This window comes from Macaca thibetana, chromosome 15 (assembly GCF_024542745.1).
Source record: "Macaca thibetana thibetana isolate TM-01 chromosome 15, ASM2454274v1, whole genome shotgun sequence".
NCBI lineage: Eukaryota > Metazoa > Chordata > Mammalia > Primates > Cercopithecidae > Macaca > Macaca thibetana.
The window spans coordinates 11,468,155-11,494,748 of record NC_065592.1 but is presented as its reverse complement, the minus strand read 5'-3'; the positions used below and the strand labels follow the sequence as shown (position 1 = coordinate 11,494,748).

The 26,594-nt window shown below is 49.2% G+C and overlaps 3 protein-coding genes across 20 annotated transcripts in view; 2 read left to right on the top strand and 1 right to left on the bottom strand.

The window, feature by feature from the left end:
* The window catches only part of GARNL3 (GTPase activating Rap/RanGAP domain like 3), a 598,754-nt gene that overhangs the window by 295,069 nt on the left and 277,091 nt on the right, over positions 1–26,594 (top strand). The window lies entirely within an intron of this gene.
* RALGPS1 (Ral GEF with PH domain and SH3 binding motif 1) overlaps positions 1–26,594 on the top strand; it is a 309,219-nt gene that overhangs the window by 179,111 nt on the left and 103,514 nt on the right. The gene's annotated exons all lie outside the window — the stretch shown is intronic.
* Positions 1–26,594, bottom strand: part of ANGPTL2 (angiopoietin like 2) — a 36,261-nt gene that overhangs the window by 8,432 nt on the left and 1,235 nt on the right. Inside the window, exon 2 of the mRNA XM_050760098.1 lies at positions 12,036–12,901. Coding sequence (XP_050616055.1) covers positions 12,036–12,852 — 817 coding nt within the window. The 5' untranslated portion in view covers positions 12,853–12,901. The remainder of the gene's footprint in view (positions 1–12,035; positions 12,902–26,594) is intronic.

Here is a 26,594-nt window from a genome sequence, read left to right as displayed (position 1 = left end):
CTCCAGAAAGAGCATTTGTGAAGGAGAAAAAGGTTTTGGTTGTGTTCAGCTGAAGCCCCAGGGACGGAGGCAGAGAATGGGAGTCTGTCCCCAACAGCTGGAGCAGAGCGCCGGTGGGCGTGGGAGGCCTCCTAGCTCCTTACCAAGTCAGCAGCACAGGAGAGGCCGTTTGATGCGAATACTGGTGACGGAAGATCCGGCAGAAGCCTGCAAAATAACGCCCACTGAGAGAGAGCAGCCCAGCCTCTTACTGCACAGCTGCCAGGACTGCTGCAGAATTGTCAGATGTAAAGGCTGCCTTTGAAGGAGGCGCCACGTAGGGAGAGGCTGTGGAGGCTGCTGGGGGAGTGGCAGTTGGCCTCGTGGCTCCAGCTGGGGCTGCTTTTGTGGGCGCCATCAGTGATCTCAGTTTTACCTTTGGCATTTCCACCAAGGGCTCTATTTAAAGGCAAGTGTTTTTAAATGTTTTGGGGCTACTAGTCCCTTTACGAATTTGGGGATGGTTCTAGATTTTTTATTCAGAAAAATGTACAGACTCACACAATTCTGTATACAGTTTCAGAAGGTAATAGATTCCCAAAGTCCCAGGTTATAAACTCCTTGCTCTAAGAGTCATGACTGAAGTAGTAATATTAATAGCCAGTGTGTACTGAGCATTTCCTGTGGTCCGAGGCACGTATTTCCACAGCTGACCCTCCTGACACTCCTATGAGGTAGGAAAGCAGACCCTGTGGTCATTAGGGGATCCCCTCGAGGTTACCTGGTGGGTAAGGGACCCAGCAGTTGTATGCACCCAGGGCGTGTCCAGAGCTCACACACTAAAGTACTCTTCTTTTTCCCCAACCAGAGCGAACTCAAGAATCAGGGACCCAGGCTGACTTAGCTCTGTGTCCTTAGAACTAATGTTAATCTTTGCCAGTCAGCCAGCGACAAAATAAAACATAAAAATTTACAGTTCTTTGTCAAGGTATAAAACTTTTAAAAATCTTTAATGAGTTTTTTCTTCCATATTTACCTTTTGGTGTTCTTTGCCCATTTTTCAACTATTCTAGTGTCTGTTATGATGTAGAAGAAGTTTTTCTTTTTTTAAAAAAGGCAAACATGGTAATTCTTTTAAGGCTTTCTAGAATAATGGAGTAGGTATCAAATAGTGTCGAAGTGTTTAGTATTTTCTGCTGTTACAGAAAATGTGCGTATGTGTCTGTACACTGAATTTCACATGACAATCAGGCCCCATTAGCTTCTGTCGAAAACACATATTCAAACACAATTTCCCTCAGAACCCTTAGTAGACCTCTATGAAATCTCCTGCATTCAAACACATTTCCTTTTCACACATTAAAGGCACCAGTGGCAAAGGTCAGAAACATCAATGATGGATGAAAATTAGTCAGAAAAAGAGTTAACATTGAAAAATTATCAGCAGTAAAATTATGTGGCTCCCTTGAAATAGCAGAGACAAAGCATCCTACTTTGAGGAGAAATCCACAACTGTAACATATAAATAATACTGTGAAAAATCTATATCGGTTCCATATAAACAATGCCCTCGTAGGGGGCCAGGCAAGGGTCAGGCCTGGATGGAGGAAGACCTGGCTGAGGACACAAGGGCTGGAGGAGGACTCCACACTTGGAGTCAGGAGCCCTCGGCTCCAATGTCGATGGCCTCACCTCTGCACAGTGTGACTTTGGCCTGGGTCCTCATTGAGCCTCAATTTCTTCTTCTGTGAAATGGGGAGGAGACCATAGCTGTTCTGAGAATGTCGTGAACACAAGAGCGGCCAGCATGGGGGCCAGCTGGGGCAGGTGCTCTGTGAAGATTATCCCTTTCTGTTTCCTTTGATAGATGAAAGCTGACATTTTTGAAGTTGTTCACCTCCCCAACTCATTCCTCCTCCACACACACGTTACTACGTTTGCTTTTCAATACAAGACTAAATGTAAGATATTTACCAGTAGATGTTTTCCGTATATTTTTAAGTCAGAATTTCAGTGCAGAAGGCCACAAAGATATATTAACGTGAAGAATGGAAATCTTTTTTGTCAATGAAACTGAGTTTTCAGTGTGCAGTGGGCAAAGCGCTCCCTTTGGACCAGTGCAGAGTACCTAGTGGTGTTTAACTTGGCGCCCCTTCTGAGAGGGCAGCTCTGCCCAGAGCATCAGGCCAACACTAACTCGGCAGCACCTGGGCTCAGAGTGGAGCGAATGCCCCGACCTCATCTCTATAAAGACCACATTTACATTCTTGGCGGAGCTGTGGCCAAATGTTCCACGTGAAGAGAAGTGCGGCCCCGTGGCTGAGCCGAGTCTGTGTGGTTCCCTGGAGAAGCAACAAGGGTGGGAAGGCACACAGGGTCTGGGGTCAGGAGGCCTCCAGAGGAGGGACATCAGCAAGTGGGGGAGTACCAAGTACACAGGTCTCAGCCCGGACCCCACTGCCACACCCTGGTAAGTGTTGGAGGTGATCAGCTTTGGGTGCTTCCTTCCTCCTCCCTGGGGCTCTTGACAGGGATTAGGCACACAAGGACTATGGCCTCCCAGGAAACGAGGACCCACTTGATTGATGGCTGATTCAGTGCTTGCTACCCCCAACACAGGGCCTTTCAGGTCAAGCTGAGTTAGAACCGGCACCTAGGCCAGGCAAGCATAACATCCTATTTACAGTTCTCTTTCTGTGGATCTGGGGCGGACCAGCATCAGCCTGATTTACCCGTCCAGGCCCTAGTGGAGAAATGGGCTCACAAACTGCATCAGCTCTCAGTGCAGTGCTCCTCCTACTAGGAAAACATGGCTCCGTGAATATCTGACCTTGAGGCTGGGAGCTAAGCAGTGCGGCCTCTGTGGGCAAGAGGGATGCGTCTTCTCCCTGACGCGCCTGAGGTGTTGGGGGAGGAGCAGAGTCCTTCCTGCCCACAGCACAACTGGACCCCGTGGCTGGCCAGCAGCCCGACAGTCCTCTTTATCCCCGAGTCCAGCCCCAGGTGTCAGAATTTGACCACCTTAGGCTACTCAGAGGACCCTGAGTCCTGTGGGAAATGTTCTGGGGGGCTCTTAGTTCTGGGAAGTTGCTCCCGTGAATATTTGAGTCCATATGCAGGCTCTAGGGAGAAGCTTCTGTGTTATCATTAAGATGCAGTCTGCTTTTAATGAGAACTGTATGCTGTTTTCACTTACTCTCACTGATGGTCTGTCTCCAAAAAGTCTTCTCACCACTCCCTGAAACATTTTTCTAACAGGAGAAAGGACTAACTGTTGAAATTGGATCTGCAATTTCCTACCCAAATGAATGCATCTGAGTGCCACGGCACGTGGCCTGCTTAGGTGAGAGTCCCACCCAGGCCAGCATCAGGACTCACTGGGCACCCCATGAGGGCAGGAGAACAGACACACAGGGTCAGGGGATGGGGTGTGCGGGGTGGCCACAGTGAGGAGCAGTTGTATGGGGATCTTCGAATCTCATTTATCCAGAGGCTTGGCAAAGTAAGGTTTTGGTTATGGACGTATATATATATATATTCTATGTCAGTCACTGCTTTTCAGTGAACCAGAGTACAAAACAATAACCTAAACACAGGAGTAGCTTGTATGGTCCCAAAGGCATTTCAGTTCCTGCAGAACCTCAGAGTTAACACACACATATCATTTCTGATCATTCCAGGGAAAAGGTCCAAATGCTTGTGCCTGCTTTCAGTCCTCTTTAGTCCTGAAGCAATGGGCATGGTGCCTGGGGCCAATGAGTGTTTCAGGAGTTGATGAAAATGTTTGAGGCCTCAAAAAACTTACTGGCTCTAAAATATGAAAAGAAAACTACAAAATCAAAATTTATTGTGGTAATTAAATTTCTACAAAGTGTAACATCTTGTCAAGTTCATTAATTGTTAAATTTTGTCTTCATGAAAATGTTATTACTTTTGAAAACAATTTGTAGGTTAGATTTTTTTCACTTCCCAAGAATTCCTGAACATGCTTGATGTTTACTGAGAAATTAGATCCAACCATAAATTAATTGAGTTACTCTTAGCCAAATAATTTTAAAAGCAAAAGTATTAAATCCTTTCAAAATTGTTCCAGTAAAAATTATATTAAATGTGTGAGGTAGGTCATTTCAATGCATGTGGTACAGCCTGAGGCCTCTCAAATAAGAGCTCTTAGGGCCCAGAAAGGGCTTATAAAGGTCCTGTTTCTGTTCGTTTGACCCCAGGAGAAACAGACATTGTAGCGCTGCTTCCCAGAGGCCACTGTCCAAAGCATTGCACCACTCTTAGGTTTCCACCAGCGCCGTTGGGCAGGAGGAGAAACAGCGGCTTTAAAGACATTTTTAAAAAGAGTTTGGAAGGGGCTTTGGTGGTCTCACTGTGTGCAGAGGTGAGCAGCTCACCTTGGCTCCCTGGGGGCAGTGGCCAGTTGCACCCAAGGCTTTCTGGGTGAGGGAGGTCTCTGATGTAGAGGTGGGCAGTGCCCCAAGTTTCCGCAGGCACACTAATGAGAGTGACCATGGCTCTGTCAGAGACTGTGGTGCTGTCCTGCAGGCATATCATAGAAGAACTTACCAGATCCATGACTACAGTCCACAGATACTAGACAGGTAGCAGTCCCTGGTTAATTGGCCAGCCTATTAACCCTTTCCAAAGAATGGATCAGCTTCGTTGGTTTCTTCTTCAAGAACCTACATCGGCTTTCATGGGTGACTTTTAATCTTCCAAATGCTCATGAACCCTTCGTGTACTCTTTTCTATAGTTTTACTGGGGCTTGACCACAAGCCAGTTGTATGTAATTTCTAGTATACATGCTTTTTCTTTTCCTGAAAACAGGACATTTGTCTGGCACCAAGCCTTGTCTCCATGATTTCTTGACTATCACTGGCACTGGTTCTGAGAGCACTGCAAGGCCCTTACCTTCCTCATCACCTCCTTCAGGAAGCCTTCCCCAACCCCAGGAAAGCTACTTAATCCTTTTCAGGGTTCCCAAAATGCTTTGTATATGTATCTCTACTGGAATAAAATAAGAATGGTGATGATCATGTACCTAGAGCCTTTCATGTGCCAGGTGCTTTGCACACTGTTTGATTTCATCCTCGTAAGGCCCTGCACCTGTGAGAAAGCCAAGGCTCAAGAGGATCGCATGGCTGGAAAGTGGAGGATCTGGGATTAGAACTCAGGTTCACCTTCTGTGCTGCAGTTATCACACCACATTAGGATTGGTGGGGATCTGTGTCCCCGTAAGACTGTGGGCTCCTTTCAGGCAGGAGCCCTTGCAGGCTCACTCCATGAGTCCCTACATGCTCTGTGTGCCTCCCTCCATCTTTCAACCCTCCATCCTTCACCCTCCATCCTTCACCATCCTGAGCTGCATCCCCTTTGCTACCTTCATTCTGTGCTTTCCAGCTGAGAACCAATAATAATAAATCCATCTGGAAACAAAGACCCCACAACAGATGATAATCCACATCCAGACCAAACCCTGGCAAAGGAAACCTGCTTTGTGGGAAAGTCTGGACAGTTTGTAGTAGTCTGTCTGCACATTATGCCTGGGATGGTGCCAGATGAGTAGATTTTTTGTTCATTTGGACCCTATTCTAGACATACCATCTAAGATACTTAATTTCATCATTTAGGAGCTATTGTATTTATAATTTAAACAAATTCTCTTAGCATGGTTTTTCTCTGTATGTACAGTAGTTTTGACTTATTGTATTCAAAAATATCAGGAAAAAGTAGCTTATTTTTTTTAAAAAGCAAAGGATCACATAAATAGTCCAGGCCCTGTAGCTGCATAGGCTCATCTTGAGATACAAGATGAGGACCATCAGGCTGATTTTCAGCATAATCTTTGACCAGATTCATGCCAGGGAGAGCCGAAGTTGAGGCAGTGGTGATGCGGGGATAGTAGGAAAGATCATCTCCAGTGTTCCCATCAAGAGGTCTCTGCTGCCTGCATCCTTCACTGATGTGGGCATAAACCACTGAAAGTATATACTTCATTACTTTTATAAGACTGAACCTAGTCCATTTCCTGATGCTATAACAGAATAGCACAGACTGGGTAATTTATAAAGAAAGGAAGTTTATTTGGCTCACAGTTATGGAGGCTGAGAAGTCCAGGAGCATGGTGCCAGCATTTGTATGAGGCTAACTTAATACTACTTTTTTTTTTTTATGGGGGTGGGGGCTGGGGGGGACAGCATCTCAGGATTAGTACTATACAAGTTCACCACAGCAATCCATTTGTATGACCATTTAGCTGGCCACAGATGCCTGATCTCTAGGGTTTTCTAGATTTCTTTCAGTTTGCCAAGTACCAATCTTGGGATTTTCAGGCATCAAGATCCCAGATCATGAGTTTTTTTTTTTTAACAGTAACAAGTTGATAGTTTATCTCCTATGACTGTAAATACCCTGAGCATTTAGCCAAGTGTCATCTTTGGAAAACTGCCTGAGGAATGGAGGGGTAGCTTTCCATCACACTCAAAAGGCTCTTTGTGATCAGTTCCCAAAGGTACCAGAAGAAGAGGAAGAGAAAGCAAAGCAGTAAGGGAGCTGGCCCTCCTGGAACCATCATCCAGGTGGGCCATCTTCCTAGAGTAGATTTTGTTTAGGAAGAAGCTAGCAACGAATGCTCTTTGAGAAATCACTGGATTATGTAGTTTGTGCTAAATTTGGAATCTTATTTTGTTTAACAAAAACTTTTAGAATAAAAGAAAATATTATACAGTGGAAACAGCACATGCTCTGAAGGCAGGAGTCCTGGGTGGGCTTTTGCCTCAGCCCCTGTGACCTTGAAGGCTGAGTCAGAATGGGCAGAGTCACCCTCACTCACCACCATCACCACACACACCCTGTGCTTCTCCACCTCTCTGCAGTGCTTGGGCCTGGACGCCCAGCCTGCTGGAGCTGACCCAGCCACGCATGGGTTGACACCTTTTCACCTGGTTGCTTGTTTGACCTCCAGAAAGAACGGGAGCTACAACATCATATATTTCTCTGTTTTAAAACATACCATTGTGCTGGGGAATCACAATCGTGTACATATTTCCTACCTTATAGGGTGGAATAAAATACAGGTGGAAAATCTATCTAGGAAAACACTCTTGTTCAAGTTGTCCATGCCATCCTGGCCATAGCCCATCTGTTGTGAGATGGGGTGGCTTCCACCTGTGCACTGTTGTCACTGAAGCAATGTGGGGGCCTCCTAATGTGGCCCCAAGGGGAGGTCATGTCTACTGATATTTATATAGTCAGGGCTAACATTTAAAGAAATCAAAGCTTCACACTTAGCTGTATGTTGAAAGACTTAGCTATACACTGAAATGCTGAGTAGAAGGAACCCCAGAGGATATGTCCAGATTGGATAAAAGTTAAAAAGTAGACTTCAGTTGGGTCCATTTGCTGGGAGTCGGGTGCACATTGTGCTTTCTGCTGGAAAGCTCGGCTGGTTCCTGCTGGGCCTGGGGACGGGGAGCACGATGGTGGTGGGTTGGTAGCAACAGTGTTTTGTGTTATCAGAACCATGAGCATTCTAATAACAAATCTACCACCTCTGTTCCCAGAGCTCATTTTAAGGAACTGTTTGGAACAGGGCACCAGGAAGTAGAGAGAGAAGGTCAGGAAGTAGAGACAGAAGGTCAATTCCCTGTGGCAGCTGGGGCCAAGTCAAGCATTCACAGGGTGATTTTTACACCAGTTCCCCTCCAGCCTTCCCGTGGAAATGTGCAATATCCAGAGTAGTTAAGACACACTTTGGTTTGAGTCTTGGCCGACCCACTTACTAGCTGTGTACCCTTGGCTAAGTTACTTAACCTCTGTGAACCTCAATATCCTGCAAGTTACAAGTCCCAGGATCGATCTCTGCTCTGCCACCAACAGGCTCTGTTACAGGAAGGCCGTGCTAGGGGATCTGAGAGGCCCCTAACAGTTCCAGTATTTCATGGTTTTATGGCCCCTTCTTCTTCACTCATTGAGAAATAAACTGAACTGGTTGTATTCTCTTTCTCAGGAGAGAAAACAGCTAAAAGTGCTCACTCCTTTTGGTCGTTAAAGATTAGTTTCTGACAAAGCCCGTCTGTGGCAGCTGCTGTTGGCACTCTCGTTTCCTCCCTGATCAGTCTCTGGGATGGCACTGCGCAGGGGGGCTGGCACACGTGTGGCTCTGCCTTGGGTGGTCTGAGAAACAGTACCAGAACCCAGGTGCCTGCTCTGTCCTTTGCCTCTTAGAGAATGACCGCCGTAGCCTTCCTCTTTAATAGCAGCAGCAGGATACATGGGGCAGAGGACCACAGACAGGGCCATTTGGCCCAGGCCTCATCACAGCATCATCCTAACTAAAATGCCTTCGGGTCTGGCCAGACCTGAGAGACACAGGACAAAGCCCAGGTCAGGGGGCAGGGAAGCCAGGAGCTGCCTGTGCCTCCTCACTCAGGCTCTCAGCAGGCCATTCTGACCTGGGGCCACCCTGTTACTGTCTCAGTAAGGCTGGGAACAGGCTTGTGAGTACAGCTTCAGATAAGCAACCATGGCTCCCTTGGGAAGGGCATGCTGTGGACAGACAAAGAAGAAAAGAGCACATGGCTCCGAGGTTGCTGAGTGAAAGGTTTGGAAGCTGCCAAGGCTCGAGTGCAAAGGTGTTTAATTGCAAAGGTGTTTCTGGCCGAGTGATGTCCCTGAGAACAAAGGATCTGTTGGATGAGAGCACAGAAGAGTGTTTTGTCTTCCAGGATCAGAACCTGCTCCAAGCCCTCTGAACAGACCTGATAAGAATGTTCTCTGCTGACTGGATGCCCTGACTGTTCTGTGCAGAGACCATCTGTTTTTTCCTCCCAGTTTAGTCCTCAACACCAGGAGAGGGCAGGGCCGTCCCCCAGCTGCTGTCTTCCTGGGCTCTGTCTACCCATTCAGCTTCCACAGCTAGGCACTCAATCCCAGCTGGCAGCGCCTTGTGTGGGAGCTCAGTGGTGAGATGGGTCACAAGAAATCTACTAGTAATGAGCAAGTACCAACATTGGTACGTAACAAAAAAGGATAAATTCCAATGCATTCAAGTTATCTCTGTGATGAAATCACTGCCATTCCCTCCCATGACAGCATGCTTTCTTAAGTGGGAGAAAAAAGATGGGTGAGTGCAGGACCCTTGGATACACACAGCCCACGCTGGATTGTGAACACAAAGAAGCAGGAGATTGAACCATCTGAGGTGCCAGGAGTGGAACGGTGCCCCTGGGCCCTTGCAAAGACTCATCTCCATCAGAGATCCACTAGTCACTTGGGTTCCCAACTCCCAGGTCTGCCTGGTAAAATCTTACAAATCCTTCAAGATGCAGCAAAGAAGTGCCACCTCTATCTAACTTCTCCCTTCCCTCTAGGCAGAATTAGTCATGCCACCTTACTGTCCCCCAGGGCACTTAGCACACCAGGGTATCACCACAGTGATCAGACAGCCCAGTTTTCACTGCATTCCTGATTTTAGAAATTTTGGCCTTGACAGATACTCCCTCTCAGAGAAATCTGTTGTCAGATCTGATGTGCTGATTTTAGGGACTAGAAATCATGGGCATTGGATGGATCCCAGATGCATTCATGCACCTGCCACCTCCCCCAGACTGAGCTCCTGGAGGTCAGGGACCATAGTTGTCACCTGCTTCCCCAAGTCTAGTGCTGTGACCAGCATGCAGTAGGGGCTCAGCAAATGTTGGCTGCCCTACATGACATAATGTTTCATGCTTGATTGTATTGTATCCACAGCATAACACTGTGAGGTTATGACCCTTGTCCCCATTTTACAGAGGAGAAAATTGAGGCTCAGAAGAGTTAAAACTTTCTTGTGAGGGAACAGCTAACCAAGGGGAAGAGCATGGATGCAAACCCAAGTCTTTATTCCTATACTATGTATCTAGCAGCTTAGTTCAAGCCCAGGAATGTCCTGAAATGTTTTGAGTTAGAAACCAGAGACACTTAGGCAGAGGAGAGGCCAGAGGAGATCTGTTGAGTAACCACTGAGTCCAGCCTGTCTCCAGTCAGGGTTATAACAACATTCAGCTGGGCCTTTGGTGCCCAAGGGCACGTTTTACCCTCTTGGTATTCTATCAAGACAAATTAACACACCCTGCCCTCTCTTTCAGAGCTTCTGATTTAAAGCAGACACGTGTACAGATGGAACGCCAGAGCTAAAAAAGGGACTGACTGTTTATTTCAGTCTCCTTGTTTTAAGATGAAAAGACCTAGATCAAAGGAGACTTGTAGTTTACTGTGGACCCAACATTGTGCTAAACATGTTTTTTTGCAGTATTTCATTTCCTAAAGTGACAGGCACTATTTTAATCTATCCTCAATTAACAGATGAGGAAGCCGAGCCTCAGAAGGACAAAGTGACTTGCCTAATGTCCCAGAGCTAATCAGTGGAGGAATCTGGATTTGAATCCAGGCCAGTCTCCTCCAAAGCGCCTGCCCTCAACCCTGCAGCCAGGCCAGGTCTTTCCTTTTAGGTGCTGCAGTGGATGTTCACCTTGCATTTAACTCACCTCCCCTGCCCCATCTGAAAACAATGCTGCCCTTGTCCTCTGCCCTGGCCACCCTCCTGCAGTCAGGTTCAGCCCCTCTTTGGAATTAGCAAGAAGCTGCTATTCCCAGTACTGGAGGTTATTTTTAAAAGTGTGAAATAAGTGTAAAGCAGGATATTTTCAGTAAAAATCTCTCCCTGCTTATACAATGAAGTGGTACCAAAAGCACTGACTTGGAGCAGATACATGGTTCATTTTTGCAGAGATGAATATAGTTCTCATGTGGCAGCCCACTGGGAAGGCTCAGGTGTTCTGGGTGAACAAGGCGCTGAGCTTCAGAGGACTGGATGTGTGCTGACATTCTGAGAGGGAAGCCTCTGGCCTGCTTCTTCCAGAAATGAGGATTCCTAGAGTCCTACAGCGTAGAGGAGTCAGCCGGATATTTAAAGTGAAAAGACCTGAATGCAAATCTAGCCTGAACACCCTAAGCCTATTAGCAAGTTACTCATCCTGTCCGTAAGGAGCTCCAGGAGTTAATTATGTAACCTACATGGAAATGTCCAGTGCCAGTATCTTGGGTAAGCTTTAAAACCTGCCAGCAACCCCATTCCTCCCCCATAACGGTATTTTGAGAATGGCTGTATTTTAAGATGAAACGTGTATGTAAGAGCATATGGAAGCATTATTGAAAATTCTAGACAGCAGCAGACTCTAGGAAGTGTGTGGGCTTTAGGAAGGACTCCTTCCCATGCCCAGCCCCTACAATGCATTTATCATATTCTTTTTTTTTTTTTTTTTTTTTTTGAGACGGAGTCTCGCTCTGTCGCCCAGGCTGGAGTGCAGTGGCCGGATCTCAGCTCACTGCAAGCTCCGCCTCCCGGGTTCGGGCCATTCTCCTGTCTCAGCCTCCTGAGTAGCTGGGACAGGCGCCCGCCACCTCGCCCGGCTAGTGTTTTGTATTTTTTTTTTTTTTTAGTAGAGACGGGGTTTCACCGTGTTAACCAGGATGGTCTCGATCTCCTGACCTAGTGATCCGCCCGTCTCGGCCTCCCAAAGTGCTGGGATTACAGGCTTGAGCCACCGCGCCCGGCTGCATTTATCATATTCTTAATGTGGGTAATACTTTCTTTTCTTTTGGCCCATGGTTTATTTGGTGAGCATTTACAGGGGGCCAGCCCTGTGCCAGGCACAGTGCATGAGCTGCGGGAGAGACCTTCTCTTCTATCTGCCAACACACGGGATCGCATGCAGAGCCTAGAAAACTACAGGCCTTGGGTTCTTTCCTGCCAGAAACCAGAGAATGTTTGCCCTGTTCTGAAACTCCATTTCTTGGTAATGCCTTTGAGGATCCATCTAAGGAATGTGGTCCCCGCCCTCACCCCACTGGCTCCAGCAGCTCGGCCCAAGGGATTGCTGGGGGATTGTGCACGTCTTTGGCCTGGCTTCAACAGGCCGTGGCTTTTCCCCCATTTGTGGTCACAGCCAAGGGAAGCCTGGTGCCTGGCTCTGAGACCCACATGGAACACGATCCCAGAAGGACTTACCCGATGGCTTGTCTGTGGAGGATGGGAGGCTGGTGAGGGTGGGCATAGTGGGCAGAGGGGGTGGCAGCACCTTCAGGTTCTGGTCACTCTGGATCTCGTTGGTAGAGATCTGGTTGATGATGCGGTTGTAGGTGGGTGGCTGGTAGACCCGGGGCGGGGCAGCGGGGGGTGGCTGGGGGACGGGCCTGGCTGCGGGCACCCTCTGGCAGTGCTCCTCAAGCTGTGCGATGATCTCCGATTGGTTGTGGGCTAGTGTGGCCAGGTGCTGGTACTTGTGCTCCAGGTCCTTGTACTTGCTGGCCAGCTGCAGCATGTCGGCTGTCTGGTTCAAGATCCTGTTCTCCAGCTGGGAGAGCTCCAACGCATTGTCCCGCTTGCGGATGATCTCATGCAGGAGCTGCATGTAGAGCTGCGTGACCCGCGAGTTCATGTTGCGGCTCTCCTTGCGCAGCAGCTTCACCTCGCTCACAATGCCGCCGTCCACCTCCACCAGCTGCTGCAGCGTCTCTATCTGCCGCTTCTGCTTGAGCAGCTCATTGTTGAGCAGCTCCAGCTCCTGCTTATGCACTCGGTTCTCCAGAAGCACCTCAGGCTCCTTGGAGTTGACGCAGATGGCACCTGTGACCCGCTGCTGGGGCACAATGAAGGTGTAGGTGCACTTGTCCTGGGACTCGCCCGCCCGCTTGTACCTGTTTAGGTAAATGAACTCTCTTGGCGAGCCCTCCTCAGTGCCCTCAAAACCATCCTCCTGGCCTGCAGCAGCTCCCATGGCAGCCAGCAGTCCGAGCCACCAGCATGTCACGCACAGTGGCCTCATGGTCCTTGCAAAATGGTGGTTATTCTTTGTGAATAGAATCTATGAAAGCCTGAAAGTAAACAGAGGGGAGAATCAGTGACGGTCCCACCACTGTCAGTGCCCTGTGCTGTCAGTGATCCCAGCCTTCTTGCCAGGCAGGCAGAGCTTTCCAAAAACTCAGCTTCAGGATGCTGGGTTATATTCTCTTGAAGTCAGAGAACAGGCAGCCATTCTGGAAGCAAGAGGAGACAGGCAGGCTCCAGCAGAGGTAGAAGGGAAGAGGGAGGGTCTCAGAGCATCTAAAGGCAGGAGGCCCTGGCCCTGCTACTTCCAGAGCCAGCTCCAACGCCCGCAGCCGCCTTGCTGAAGTACTGGCCTAGAGCCTGAGAACCGTATCCAAGCAGCTTCAAGCTGGGGAGGGGAGGCAGAGGAAGGGTTTTCTGATCTCCCTCCTCTGCTACCTTAGGCTTCTCAGACTGTTAAGTCTACCTATTCTATACTTTCACACCCCCTGAACTTTCCCCTTGTAATACCTATCACAGCAGTGCTGAATAGCAGTTCTGTTTGATCTTCTCTGTTGGATTCTAACTCCATGAGGGCACGTCCTGTGTCTGATTCAACCCTGTATTCCCAGGATGTTGCACTTTGGGCAAATATTTGATAAATGAATGAATCGTTCAACATGTTATGGAATACATTCAGGTTTTAGTGGACAATGTCAGTGGAAGGATGTGTCCAGTTACGTGGCTCTGGTCACTGTGTTAGCTAAGCTACAGAGCCAAAACAGGAACAAACAATCAAGTTCTTCTGAATCCAAATATTTGTAATAGCCAGTGACAGCAGAGTCCTGACCACTGTGACGTGATTAAGTTAGAAGAGAGCAGAACACAGAATGTGTCTCTAGTTTTGCTTCACTTCTATTCTTGGACCATTCATCCCTTCACCAGATGTTCATTGAACACCTGTGATGTGCTGGACAGCATGCTGGTGGCTGGGGATACAGCTACCAACAGGATGGAGCCAGCCCCTGCCCTCATGGGGCTTTCATGTCATTATGCCGTTCCCAAATGCCGGAAAGCACAACTGTCACATGCTGTAAAGGGGTATTACAGGGAATTGACCTAATCAGAGGGTCAGGAATGCTTCCCTGAGAAAGTGCCCTTTACACTGACCCTTGAGGAATGAGTAGGAGTTAAATGGGCCAAGAGGGAGGGGAGGACATGTGCTAGATCCCTCCCCTTGCCCACTCGAGGGCCTTGCTCCAGCAGTCCTCACCATCTCCCCAACATCATCGTGGTTTTCCTATAATCGTACTGTTATTTTTCTCAACTTGAAGAAAACCCTCTCTTGACCTCATATCCCTTCTGCAGCTGTTGTCGCATTTCTCTGCTCCCCTTTTCAGCAAAGCCTCCAAAGAGTTGCCTGCACTCACCATTTCCAGAAAGTTCCTCTCTTCCTGGTCTCTCTTGAGCCCACCCTCATCAGACTTTGCCTCCTCCCCTGCATTCTAGGTTGCTCTAAACAGGATCACCAGTGGCCTCTGTTTGCCAGATGGAAGGGCTAGTTCTTTTTTTTTTTTTTTTTTTTTTTGAGACGGAGTCTCGCTCTGTCGCCCGGGCTGGAGTGCAGTGGCTGGATCTCAGCTCACTGCAAGCTCCGCCTCCCAGGTTTACACCATTCTCCTGCCTCAGCCTCCCGAGTAGCTGGGACTACAGGCACCCACCACCTCGCCCGGCTAGTTTTTTGTATTTTTTAGTAGAGACGGGGTTTCACCGTGTTAGCCAGGATGGTCTCGATCTCCTGACCTTGTGATCCGCCCGTCTCGGCCTCCCAAAGTGCTGGGATTACAGGCTTGAGCCACCGCGCCTGGCCGGAAGGGCTAGTTCTTGATCCTCATTAATATTTTCCCTCTCACACTGCAGAATACAGTTGGGCTCCCTTCTTGACCTTCTTTCCTGAACGCCACCCTCCCTCCTGTCTTGCTGGCTGTTCCTCCTCAGAGCCTGTGCTGGTTCATCCATCCTCATATTCCTGTCCTTTCTCTTACTGTTGAGGGGGACCTAAAACTCAGTCCTTAGAATTTTCTTTACCTTAGTGATCTCATCCAGAGGTCAGGTTGGTGATCACCCTCAAGTACTGATTACTTCGTGTTTATTTCTGGAACTCTCCCCTGGACTCTAGACTCATACATACAGCTGCTGCTTTGACATTTCCACTTGACTATCTGCTAGGTATCTCAACTCATCCAGAAATGAACTCGTTTTTCCCCATACCTCCAACCCAACCTGTTCATCCCAGTTTTTCCTGTGTTAGTAAATGTCCACTCTAGTTGCTCTGGCCAAAAGCCTTGAAGTCATCCTAGACGCCTTTCTTTCTTTCATACCCCACATCTAATTCACCGCCAAATTACAATGCCAGAAATATTCTCAGAGTCCTGTGTCTCCCCACTTCCCTGCCACCAACCTGGTGCAACCCACCTGTGCCATTCACCTGGACTCTTGCAGTAATTTCCTAACTAGCTTCCCTGCCCCGGCCTTGTTCATCCTACCTTCTGTCCTCAACTTGGTAGCCAAAGTGGTCCTTTTTAAAAAGTCAAATGGGGTCACTCCTCTATTCAAAACCCCCAGTGGCTCACCATCTTGGAGGAAAAGCTAGTGGGTCTCCAAGGCACTCTATGATTTGGCCCCCACTTCCTCCCTGGTCTCGTCTGTGACCCCTCTCCCCTTCGATCTCTCCTCCAGCCACTTGGTTGGCCTTTTGGTTGTCCCTTGAGTGCTCTAAGCACACTTGGGACTCAGGGCCTTTATACTTGCTGGTCCTGGCCCCGTTCTTCATTGTTCCCTCACCTCTTTCAGTCTTTGCTGAAGTATCACCTTCTCAGTTAGACCATCCCTGCTGATTGAAGATTGTGACCTCACCACTTTCCCCCTGCAGTGTCCTTATCACCATCAGATACAGGCTGTCTCCCTGCCCCATTCCCTTGAATGCAAGCTCCATGAGGGTAGGGGGTATTTGTGTTGGTCACCGCTCCATGTGCAGGGCCTACCACGTGGCCTGAAATACATAGGAGCTCAATAAATATTTGTTGATGGAATGACAAGCCACGCCTGCCAACAGATGCTGAGCAGCTGGGAGTGCTGGAAAGAGGGATAGACTGGGGCGGGGATCCCATGGACAAGTGACTGCCTGAGGAGGTCAGAGCTGTGCAGAGGAGGGCCTATGTATGTATTTGTTAATAACATCCATTGACCGAGGTCCACTATATACCTGACCCTGTACTAAACATTTTGCAAGTGTTTTCCACTTTCCCGTATTCTCATAATCCTCTTTTAAGGTAGATACTGTTGCTGTTTACATTTTATAGATGAGGAAACTGAGACTCAATGAGGCTGAGTGACTTGCCCAAAATCAGAAAGCTAGAAGGTGGCAGAACCAGGGCTCAACAACCCTGGTCTGATGGATTCGAACCTGCTAACTCTGAACGATGACACAGACATGTATTTAGTCTGGATATTAGCATCACTACTTTCTGATTTCACATTAATCTATGCTAAAATAACAAGTATGACACAGGACTTACAGATTTTGTCCTCCCTGTACCCCTTAGGGGGCTTCTCCAATGAGGACCCTGCGTCTGGGCTCCACCTTGTACCAGCCAGTGAGCAGTTCCAAGAGACCCTGTGCTCTCTGGGGCCCTGCTGAGCTGTTTTCCACTTAAATGACAAAGCCCAAGCGTGATTCCTATGGCCCGCTCAGGCCTCTCTGAGGCCAGGCAGAGAAAGGTGTGCGGGAGCTTCTGGTTTGGGCTCTGCTAGGAGGTGGGGCCGCAGTGACGTCAGTGGAAACCCAGCTGGGTTTGGAAGTGTTTGCCTGGTTTCCAACAGTGCTTTGGCTGCCCCTGTGCTAGTGGCCACACCCACCCCAGAACAATGGGGAGGAGCCGCCCCCGACCCTGGGCTAGGGCACGTCTGCAGGGCCACCGCCTTCTTCAGGCTGCTTACCTGAGGCAGTGGGTGACAAACACCTCTCTGTGCCCATGTGGGCGTGGGGCTCCACTGTGGCCAAGAAACTGCCAGAGGCCCAGGAGGCAACCTGGCTGCAAGGCAAGGCTGGTTTCCAAACCTTCCTGGACCTCCAGATTTGAGATTTATGGTTGAGTTCTATCCTCTCCCAAACATGGGCTCTCACGGCTCCCTGGCAGAGTTCTTGCCATTGCACTTGGGACCTAAAAGGCCGAGTTTCTTCTGTGAAATGGGGTGATCCAACCCACCTTGCACACTAGGTGAGCAGCATGGAAGCACATCAGAAGCAGGAGATTGGAATAATGCGTTAGCATTACGATAGCAGGAACAACAAAGCTGAAGCAAAACCAACAACAGTAAGGATGCTGAGCGTAGGCCAGGCAGCGTGCCAAGCACTCACACCATCTCCTCGACTAAGCCTTGCACAGGGCTTTAGGGCTTCCAGGCCCGTCACATCCACATTCTCTCATTTAATCATTCCAACACTCAGAGTGACTTATTAGTGTTATGCCCATTTCTAGGCTAAGGAAACTGAAGCTCAGAAAGGTGTGGGGGTAGCTGACTTGAGGTCACGTTGCTAGCAGTGGGACCTCTTGAAACTGTGTTGATTCTGAGTCCTGTTATACCTCTGTGGGGCCTGAGCTTAGTGGGGTGACTCGGAACTGATTGGATTACAGGAATGAAGGGAGGGAACAGAGCACTGTGCTGGGCGCCTGACATACTTTGTCCCAGGTAATCCAGTGGGTTGTTACTCACCCCGGTTTTATCAACGGAGACATTGCAACCCGGACAGACTTGGTGACTTGCCCAAGAACACAGCAGATAACAGCCAAAGCTGCCTGAGCCTAGGACCTGGGTCAGCCTGATACCAAGGGCCATGCTCTTTGGGCTTCTCTTTGAGCCTCAGAGTCATTTATTTTCCTTGGAGTCCAAGACTCCAACCCCAATTCCTCCCTTCCCCCCAGCAGTTTTTTGCCAGTTTGGCGGTTCTTAATGGGCAGTATTAAGTTTGTTTACTTTTGCTCTCTTGATATTTATTCAACTAATTGCATCTCAAGGGAAAAAACACCCCCCGCCCCAACCCCGGCATTCCAGCCATCTTAGGACTGGAGAAGAACTCAACTCCATCAAAATGATGCTCCTCACTTTTTTCCTGTGTCCAACAAAGAAAAGCAAATCCAACTGTTTTCCTTGGCTTCAGAATTAAAATAAAAACGATTCTTAAAATTGCTTTTCCACATTGTATTGTGAGGAGTTTCCATCACGCACGGGTTTTCCTTCCCCACAAGTGAGGCTGGTGTGACTGTGCCACGTGACAGCCTTTGCACACGGGGAGGCAGCCTCTCCAGGCCTTGGGTCCCACCCAGTCTCCAGTGGGCTGCCTCTGAGTGTCGCCGCTTGGCCTGATGTGGTGGGGCCACACATCATGTGTCCACATCCCTCTTACCACTGTGGTGCTACAGCCCAAGCAAGGAGCAGCTTTGTGGGAACAGCTGTCATTTTTTTTTTTTTTTTTTGAAACGAGTCTTGCTCTGTCGCCCAGGCTGGAGTGCAGTGGTGCGATTTCAGCTCACTGCAAGCTCCGCCTCCCGGATTCAAGGGATTCTCCTGCCTCAGCCTCTCAGGTAGCTGGGACTATAGGCACCCACCAGCACGCCCGGCTAATTGTTTTGTATTTTTAGTAGAGATGGGGTTTCACCGTGTTAGCCAGGATGGTCTCGATCTCCTGACCCTGTGATCTGCCCACCTCGGCCTCCCAAAGTGCTGGGATTACAGGCGTGAGCCACCATGCCTGGCCGAAGAGCTGTCATTTTCATAAGATGGAGCTGTGTATTCTGCCCTGTAGCAGAAGCTGCTGGCCTGGGATCCTCTTTTGAGTTCACCCCAAAGGTTAGAAATGAGAAAAGTTCCAGTAATAAAAAGAATAACAACAACTACTTGTCACTATGGCTCAAGCACTTTATATACATTATCTCACTTAATCCTCCCAACAGCCCTGCAGGCGGCCTGTTATTTGAGGGCTGCCATGCATGGTGGCCCCACTTGTGCACTGTGCAACTTAAGGGGGCACAACTCACATTCATAGTCTTTATGTTTTTTATATTTATATTGCAGCGGTTTTCTAATGCCCACAAAGATGCTTTTACGGCTAACAGCAAAGCTGACGTTTATCCCTATTTGCAGTTGAGGAAACTCTTGAGATTTGAAGATCGTGAGTCATTTGCCCAAATCACAAATTACTAAGTAGCAGAGCCACTAACAGACCCCAGAATAACCCCCAAAGATACCGTACTATAAATAAAGAGAAACCAAAGTGCCAAAGTGACAGGAAACCCAAAAGAGATTGTTCTCTGACCCTCTAGGCAGGAGGACGACAGGAGTGCTCTTGCCATCCTTAGGCCTGCAAATCCCGGAGAAGCCTCCAAATTAAATCCGGATCTCAGGAGTTGTTTCATCATCAGTCCAGGTTGTAGTCCTGCCTGGAGGACTTACAGAACCAGCCCCTTACCACCCGCCCTCCCGTCCACACTGCCCATTGGTCTGTGGTCACAGATGAAGGCCAATTATGGGTCCCCGCCAGAAGAGGCATCCCAGCACTGCAGAAGGCTGGAGAAGCAGGCCTCTGCCAAGACAGTCAGGGAATCTGGAACTGCCAGCTGGCCCCTGAAGTCAGGGTTCTGGGAAGCTAGAAGCCTGAGCTGTGCTTGAGTGAGTCTGGTGGACCTGAGCAGGAATCAAGTTTGTGAACCTATCATCAGGACAGAAGACAGATGAAAACATCAACATTAGCTAGCAGGTGTTCCTACTAAAGCTGTTGAAATGTATGATGTGCTGGTAGGGAGGTATCCAAACCAATTGGTAATCCAGGATGTGGGAAGGATCCAGATGAAGGAAAAGGCCCAGCTGATCGCGTGACCGGTAGTATTGTAATAATGGCTGTCATTTGTTTGTTGTGAACTTGGGTGCCCACCTGCACTCTATCTCACTGGCTCTTAATAGCTCTATGAGTAGGGGACCATACCTCCTGGTTGGCCCCGGTTGAGGTCTGTTGTCTTACGTAATTATTATTATTGAGATGGAGTTTCACTCTCATCACCCAGGCTGGAGTGCAGTGGGGCAATCTCGGCTCACTGCAACCTCTGCCTCCCAGTTTCAAGCAGTTCTCCTGCCTCAGCCTCCTGAGCAGCTAGGATTACAGGTGCCTATCACCGCGCTTGGCTAATTTTTGTATTTTTAGCAGAGACGGGGTTTTGCCACACTGGCCAGGCTGGTCGCGGTCTTATGTAATTATTAATAGCACCCCCTTTTCACTCTCAATATTGTCCTGACTGAGCAACAAACTATATGGTCCCATTACCTAGGAGAAAGGCATTATGTCTGCATTTGGCAGTAGAGGAAACCCAGGTCTAGAAAGGTTAGGTCTCTTGTTCAAGGTCACGTGGAAGTAAATATCAAAACTGGGATTTAGCTGTCAACTGCTAGGTCCAAACCCTGACTTGCATCAAGATTGTCTCTTCAACCAGTATGAATAAAAGGTGCTTGCTTGTTTAATGGCTGAGATGCAGCTTGCATCTTACTCACTATTGATTAAGTAGAAATAGTTTTCAGGTCAGCACAAGGGTGTGTTTTGTTGGATGTTGGAAAGAGCTGCTTGATCATGCGAGTGGTAATTACGACCCCAAAATGGGTATCTGGGATGAGCCGTGACACCCTCACCTTGGAGGACCTGGTGAAAGGACTGTGCATCGTTTGTCCTGGATGATTCACCATCAGCCTGGAGGCCAGGGAGGGCATAACCAGATCTCCAACTGCCCTCCCCTCCCAGCTGAGGATGCTATGAATCGTTCCCTACCAGAAGGCACCCGGGGAGTCTGGAGCCAATTCCCAAACCCTTCTAGTTCAGCTTTCATACAACCATTGATCTATTATCATTTATCTATTATCCATCTAGCCCTCCATCACCCACCCATTTAGCCTTCCCATCCAGCCAGCCATTGTGTATTGCTACTACCTGGTCATGGGTGATGGGAGTCAGGAGTCAGAGAAGCAGGGTAAGAGATTTGCCTGGAGGAGTAGCATTGGGGGTTTGAATCTGCCTGGTGCTTTGGGTTCCTGTGCTCCTGCCATTGGTGAGTTGCTGGCTCCAGGAGCAGTTCATGGAGGAGGCGGGTTGTGGTCACACCATGAGATCATAGAGTAGAGGGGGATGTGGTTAGGGAGTGGGGGAGCTGGTTGCCTTTGCCAGGGGGACAAGGACACTGCTGTTACTTTTTCACAGTGCATTATTTGGGAACCATTTTGAGATTCCCCCAAAGTCTGTGCACCGAGCCCTCTGTGCCAGGAGCCTCGGCCAACAGAACAGAGGCGGGGAAGAGTCTGCAGAAGCCATTTCGGAGTCCAGCTTCTGAGTTGGCTGCTGCGTTTCCGGCAGCGCCTAGTGTGCTCTGGAGCCCTACAACTGGGAAAGCCCTAGACAAGAGGGAGAAGTCAAGGGCTGGGTGGACAGCACTGCCCCAGGGTGGCTTTCTTGGGAAATCCAGGCCTTGCCTGGAGCTGCTTTTCTGGGCCTGGTTGAGAAGTTGGCACCAGGGCCACCTTGGCTGTTTGGATGGACTTGTTCCTCAAACACTGGGACAACCAATTTTTGTGTCTGCCTCACTGATCCCGGTAGCTCTTTGAGGCAGGGGCTCTGACTATCCCCATTTCACAGATGAGCAAACAGAGGTAAGGGATGAAGTCACTTGCCCAGGGTCATGGTGCTACGAAGTGGTGGAGCTGGGCCCAGAACCAGATTTGTCTGCTCCAGGGCCAGGTTTCTTAACCGCACAATCCTAATTGGCCTCCCTGCCTTTCGGTGCTCTCTCCCCTGCAGTCTACGCTGCATGCAGCTCTAGGGCTGTCTGTCTGACACCCACATCTGATCGTGTCAGTGTCCTGCTTAAAAACAGACCCTGTGTTGTCATGCCTCCCTGCCTTTGCACGTGCTGTGCTTCCTGCCTCAACTACCTTCCCCCACTGTCCTGGCTGATGCCTGCCTGTCTTCCTAAATTGACCTCACCATGAAGCCATCCATTCAGTGAGATCCTCCCTCCCTCCTTCAGCTCACAAGTGCAGCTGTGGCTGCTTCCAACCCAACACCCAAGACTCAGATTGTACTCATCTGGTTATCTCCCTCCTGACTACAGCTTCTTTAAAAGAGCAGGGCCGCCTGGGCGCGGTGGCTCAAGCCTGTAATCCCAGCACTTTGGGAGGCTGAGACGGGCGGATCACGAGATCAGGAGATTGAGACCATCCTGGCTAACCCGATGAAACCCCGTCTCTACTAAAAAATACAAAAAACTAGCCGGGCGAGGTGGCGGGCGCCTGTAATCCCAGCTACTTGGGAGGCTGAGGCAGGAGAATGGCGTAAACCCGGGAGGCTGAGTTTGGAGTGAGCTGAGATCCGGCCACTGCACTCCAGCCTGGGCGACAGAGCGAGACTCCGTCTCAAAAAAAAAAAAAAGCAGGGCCAGGGCAGATTCCTCTTCTGAATACCCAGTATCCAGGATGGCACCTAGGTTACTAAACAGGAACTTATTCATATCACGTATTTCCCAATAATTTCTCCTCTTCCAGCCACTGTGCCAGGGGCTGGAGGTAGAACAGGAACAAGGTGGGTGAGGTCCTTACCCTCAAGGGGTCCACGGTAGTAGGTGAGACAGAGACTAGGCATTTGTTTTGCAAAGACATACATGCCCAGATGGGGAAACTTGGGGGGCTGTGGGGCACCTGACCTAACCCCAGAAAAGCCCTTGGCTGGACAACAGAGAGGGGAATGGTGTGGCACCCTGGGGTAGAGAAGCTTGCTTGCTTGAGAGCCTGGGTCTGAGGCTTGCTTCATTGATTCATTCATTCCACAGATATCTTTCCTGCCTGGCCCTGAGTGAGTATTAGAGATTCGGCAGTAACTGAAGCAGACACAACCTCTCCCTCATGGAGGTAGGAGTGGGACCACCTCAGGCAGGACTTTAAGGATTCTTGGAGCTGGGCAGGTCCTCAGGCATCTCTTGAAGATAAGAACAGAGTCCATTCTGGGCTTTTCCTTGGTGGTCTTGGTACTGTCTGGACAACTAGGCAGCAGTGGGATGCTGAGGCTCTGGGGCTGCTGGCCCCAGACAGGCTGATTTCAGCAGAGAATGGACTGACACAATAGCTCAGTTGTGAGAGGCCTGGCTTCCCACACCCAACATTTTATTTTTTTATTTTTGAGATGGAGCCTCACTCTATCACCAGACTGGAGTGCAGTGGCGCGATCTCAGCTCACTGCAACCTCCGCCTCCTGGGTTCAAGTGATTCTCCTGCCACACCCAACATTTTAACATTCCTGGGACCAAAATGTGGCTCATGATTGATGTGTACATGTAACAGGCCATCATAATGTTTTAACCCCCAACACTGACTCAGTCATATGGCTTACAGTCCATGTGAAAGAACACAGCTTTGTCATAGAAACTACCCCCAGAATGAGGCTTCTGACATGACCTGGGTATCACCACAAACTCCAAGCTGCCTGTGGCTGAATAACTCTTCTATTTGGGGTGTTTTATATAAATTCACAAAAAAGAAATGCCATTCAATGAATTGATTCTTTCTTGAGATTGCCACAGTGTGGTGGTCCAGGATGGCAGCAGGCTGGGGTGGAACCAGCACAGGTCTGGGTTTCAATCTTCGCTTTTTGGCCCATGAGTGGAGAGACCATGGGAGAGGTGCTGCACCTTGACCCCCAGTTTCCACTTCTGTAAGATGGGGCAGCACCACCCACCTTGAGGACCCTCTTAGCTCCTTGTGCCACCTCTTTACAGCTTTCACACAGTTGTGTGTGTGTGTGTGATTATTTACTGTCTGCCCAGTCCTGCTGGGCTGTGGGCTCTATGAAGCAGAGCCCTTCCCCCATCTGCCTGCTGTCAATTGAGACCATTCCAGATTAAATGGGCTGTGATTCAGAGAGGCCAGATGCTGAATGTACCTGCTTTGGCAGGGCTGCTGTCTGTTATGTTTGTTCTATTGTAGCTACCCGTTGCCATCTCCCTGATGTTTTTTCAGAAATTGCTCAGGTGTGGCCCAGTGTAGGTGATGACCTGAGCTCTGATTCTTCAGTCCTAAAGGAGCCTCCAAGTACGGATGTAGAAAGCACATCAATAGTATCTCAGTCACATGGACCAGTGAGGCTCTGCGCCCACTGAGCTGGGGACGGAGTTTCCTGGGGCTGATGTGGTGAGACAGTATCGCAGAGCACCCAGGCACGTGGAACAAGTCAGCCAACCTGGTTTCGAAGCTCAGTTCCTCTTGTCCCTGACCGTATTACCACAGGTACCCTCATAAGTGTGCTGAGGCTCATCTCTAAGGGTAACAGTCATGCCTATTTTGCCTCAGAGGTAGGCTTCCATGAAGAGCAAGGGGTGCTCTAAAGTTGATAAGCCCAAGGTTTTCAGAGGGTTTGGTTCAGCATTCGATAGAACAGCAACCAGAGCAGATGTGGCCACTGAGGACACTGGGCAGGGACCCAGTGACAGTGAGGAGAAGAGAAGTTGAGGCATCTTGAGGCACTGAAGTGAGAGGAAGTCAGGGACTTTGGAGCTAGACAGTGCTGGGTTCCAGTTGCACATAATCACGTAACTGTGTGACTTTGGGCAAGTTAACCTCTCGAGCCTTAATTTTCCCATCTGTAAAATGGAATGCTAAAACTAGAACCTACCATGTAGTGTTGTGATGAGGATGACATGACATAATGTATGTGCCTTACTTAGCCCAGTGGGTACTTCCTAAATCACTGGGGGATGGAGGGCCAGATGGAGGAACAGCTTATTTGCTCTGCCCGTGAGCTTCAGCAATAACATGTAGTCCCCTGCTGGACCATGTGCGTTACACATTTTTGTCTGTTCCACCCAGACTGCCTCATTAGTAGTAAGTAGTCCCATTTTTTTTTTTTTTTTTTTTTGCCAAGCTCATGAAGTCAGTCAGAGCCTCTGCTCAGCCTGAGCTACCCAGAGAAGACAGTGAGCCACCATGGTTCCAGACTGTAGCAGGGAAACCTGTGGCTTCAGTAGCCCCAGAGGCCTTGTGCTAGAGAGCAAAATACTTGATGTCACCTTTTCAAAATGCTTCCAAGAGCACTGGAACCTCAGGGGGCCGCAGGACAGAAGCTCCGCTCCTGGGCTAAGATGTTTCAGTATTGTCTGGTGTAAGATCCACCAGACATGGCCACCATCGTGCCAGACTTGGTGATGGCTATTCCTCGCCTCTTCCTCTGCAACTCCGGGGCAGACCTGACTATGGATCCTCCTGGTTTTGTGAGCTTCCCACAGCACTAAGGTAGCTGCATTTTCTTATCCTCTGTGGTTCTGGTGGGGAAATCAATAGGCAGACAGGCAGTGCCCATGTGGGAAGCAGGATGCCCTTCCTCCTGTAAAGTTGGTATTGGATCCTTTTGTTAATATGTCTGCACTTTTTCTTAGTATGGACTTCTGGGATGCAGGCACGCTGCAGGTGGCCCCAAACCCAAACCCCAGACATAAAACCCCCTCTCCCCTCAGGCTCCTGCAAAGCCCTCCAGTGTGGACAATGGTAGTAGCCACAGTATTGTCTCTGTCTTGTGTGATTTTCTGAAAACCCTAGCAGGATATGTCCAGAACAGGGAAAGAATTTGGGTCTCTGGCCGGGTGCAGTTGCTCACGCCTGTTATCCCAGCACTGTGGGAGGCTGAGGTGGATGGATCACGAGGTCAGGAGATTGAGACCATCCTGGCTAACATGGTGAAACCCCGTCTCTAGTAAAAATACAAAAATGATAATAATAATAATAAATAAGTCGGGTGTGGTGGCAGGCACCCGTAGCCCCAGCTACTCGGGAGGCTGGGGCAGGAGAATGGTGTGAACCCAGGAGGCGGAGCTTGCAGTGAGCCGAGATCGCGCCACTGCGCTCCAGCCTGCGTGACAGAACGAGACTCCACCTCAAAAAAAAAAAAAAAAAAAAAAAAAAAAAAATTCAGGTCTCTGCTCTTCCCTTCCCTCTGTGCCAATCCTGATTGTTGTGGTTTGTAACTATCAGTGACCAAGGTTTGCTCAGGGTTTGCTGCACACCAGGCACTAAGCCAAGGCCTTCCTAGGCATGGGCGCCTGGCTTTCTCCTAGAAAGCAGTAGGGTGTGGTTGAGTGGCTCCGGAGCCACACCACTGGGTTCGAGTCCTGGTCCTGGCACTTACTAGCCATGTAGCCGTGGGCACATTACTTTACCTCAGTTTCTTCACCTATAAAATGGGGATAAATAATAATGCCTGTGCTATAGGGTGGTCCTGAGGATTCTACAAGTTGAGTCTGACATAGAGTAAGTGCAATATAAGTGTTAGCTGTTGTTCTCTGGCCATTGTTACCACCTGGGCACTATTATCCCGTTTCAGATAAGAAAACTGAGGTTTAGAAAGGCTATGTGTTCTGCCAGAGCCATTGGCTAGTTAGGTAGAAGAACTGGGATTTGAAGCCAGCTCATGAGCACTACCCTACTCTGCCTCCATTTGGAAAAATACATGTGGGGAGCATTTGGCCGGCTTCGGAAGTGGCATTCTCAACTTTCCCCAGAGACTGGGGTGAAAGAAGATCCTTTTCCAAGTAACTTAACTGGCCTCTGGGAGCTCTCATAATCCTACAGCAGAGGCAAGAGCTGACCCATGACACACACATCACAGAAGGAGAAGGGAAGGATCAG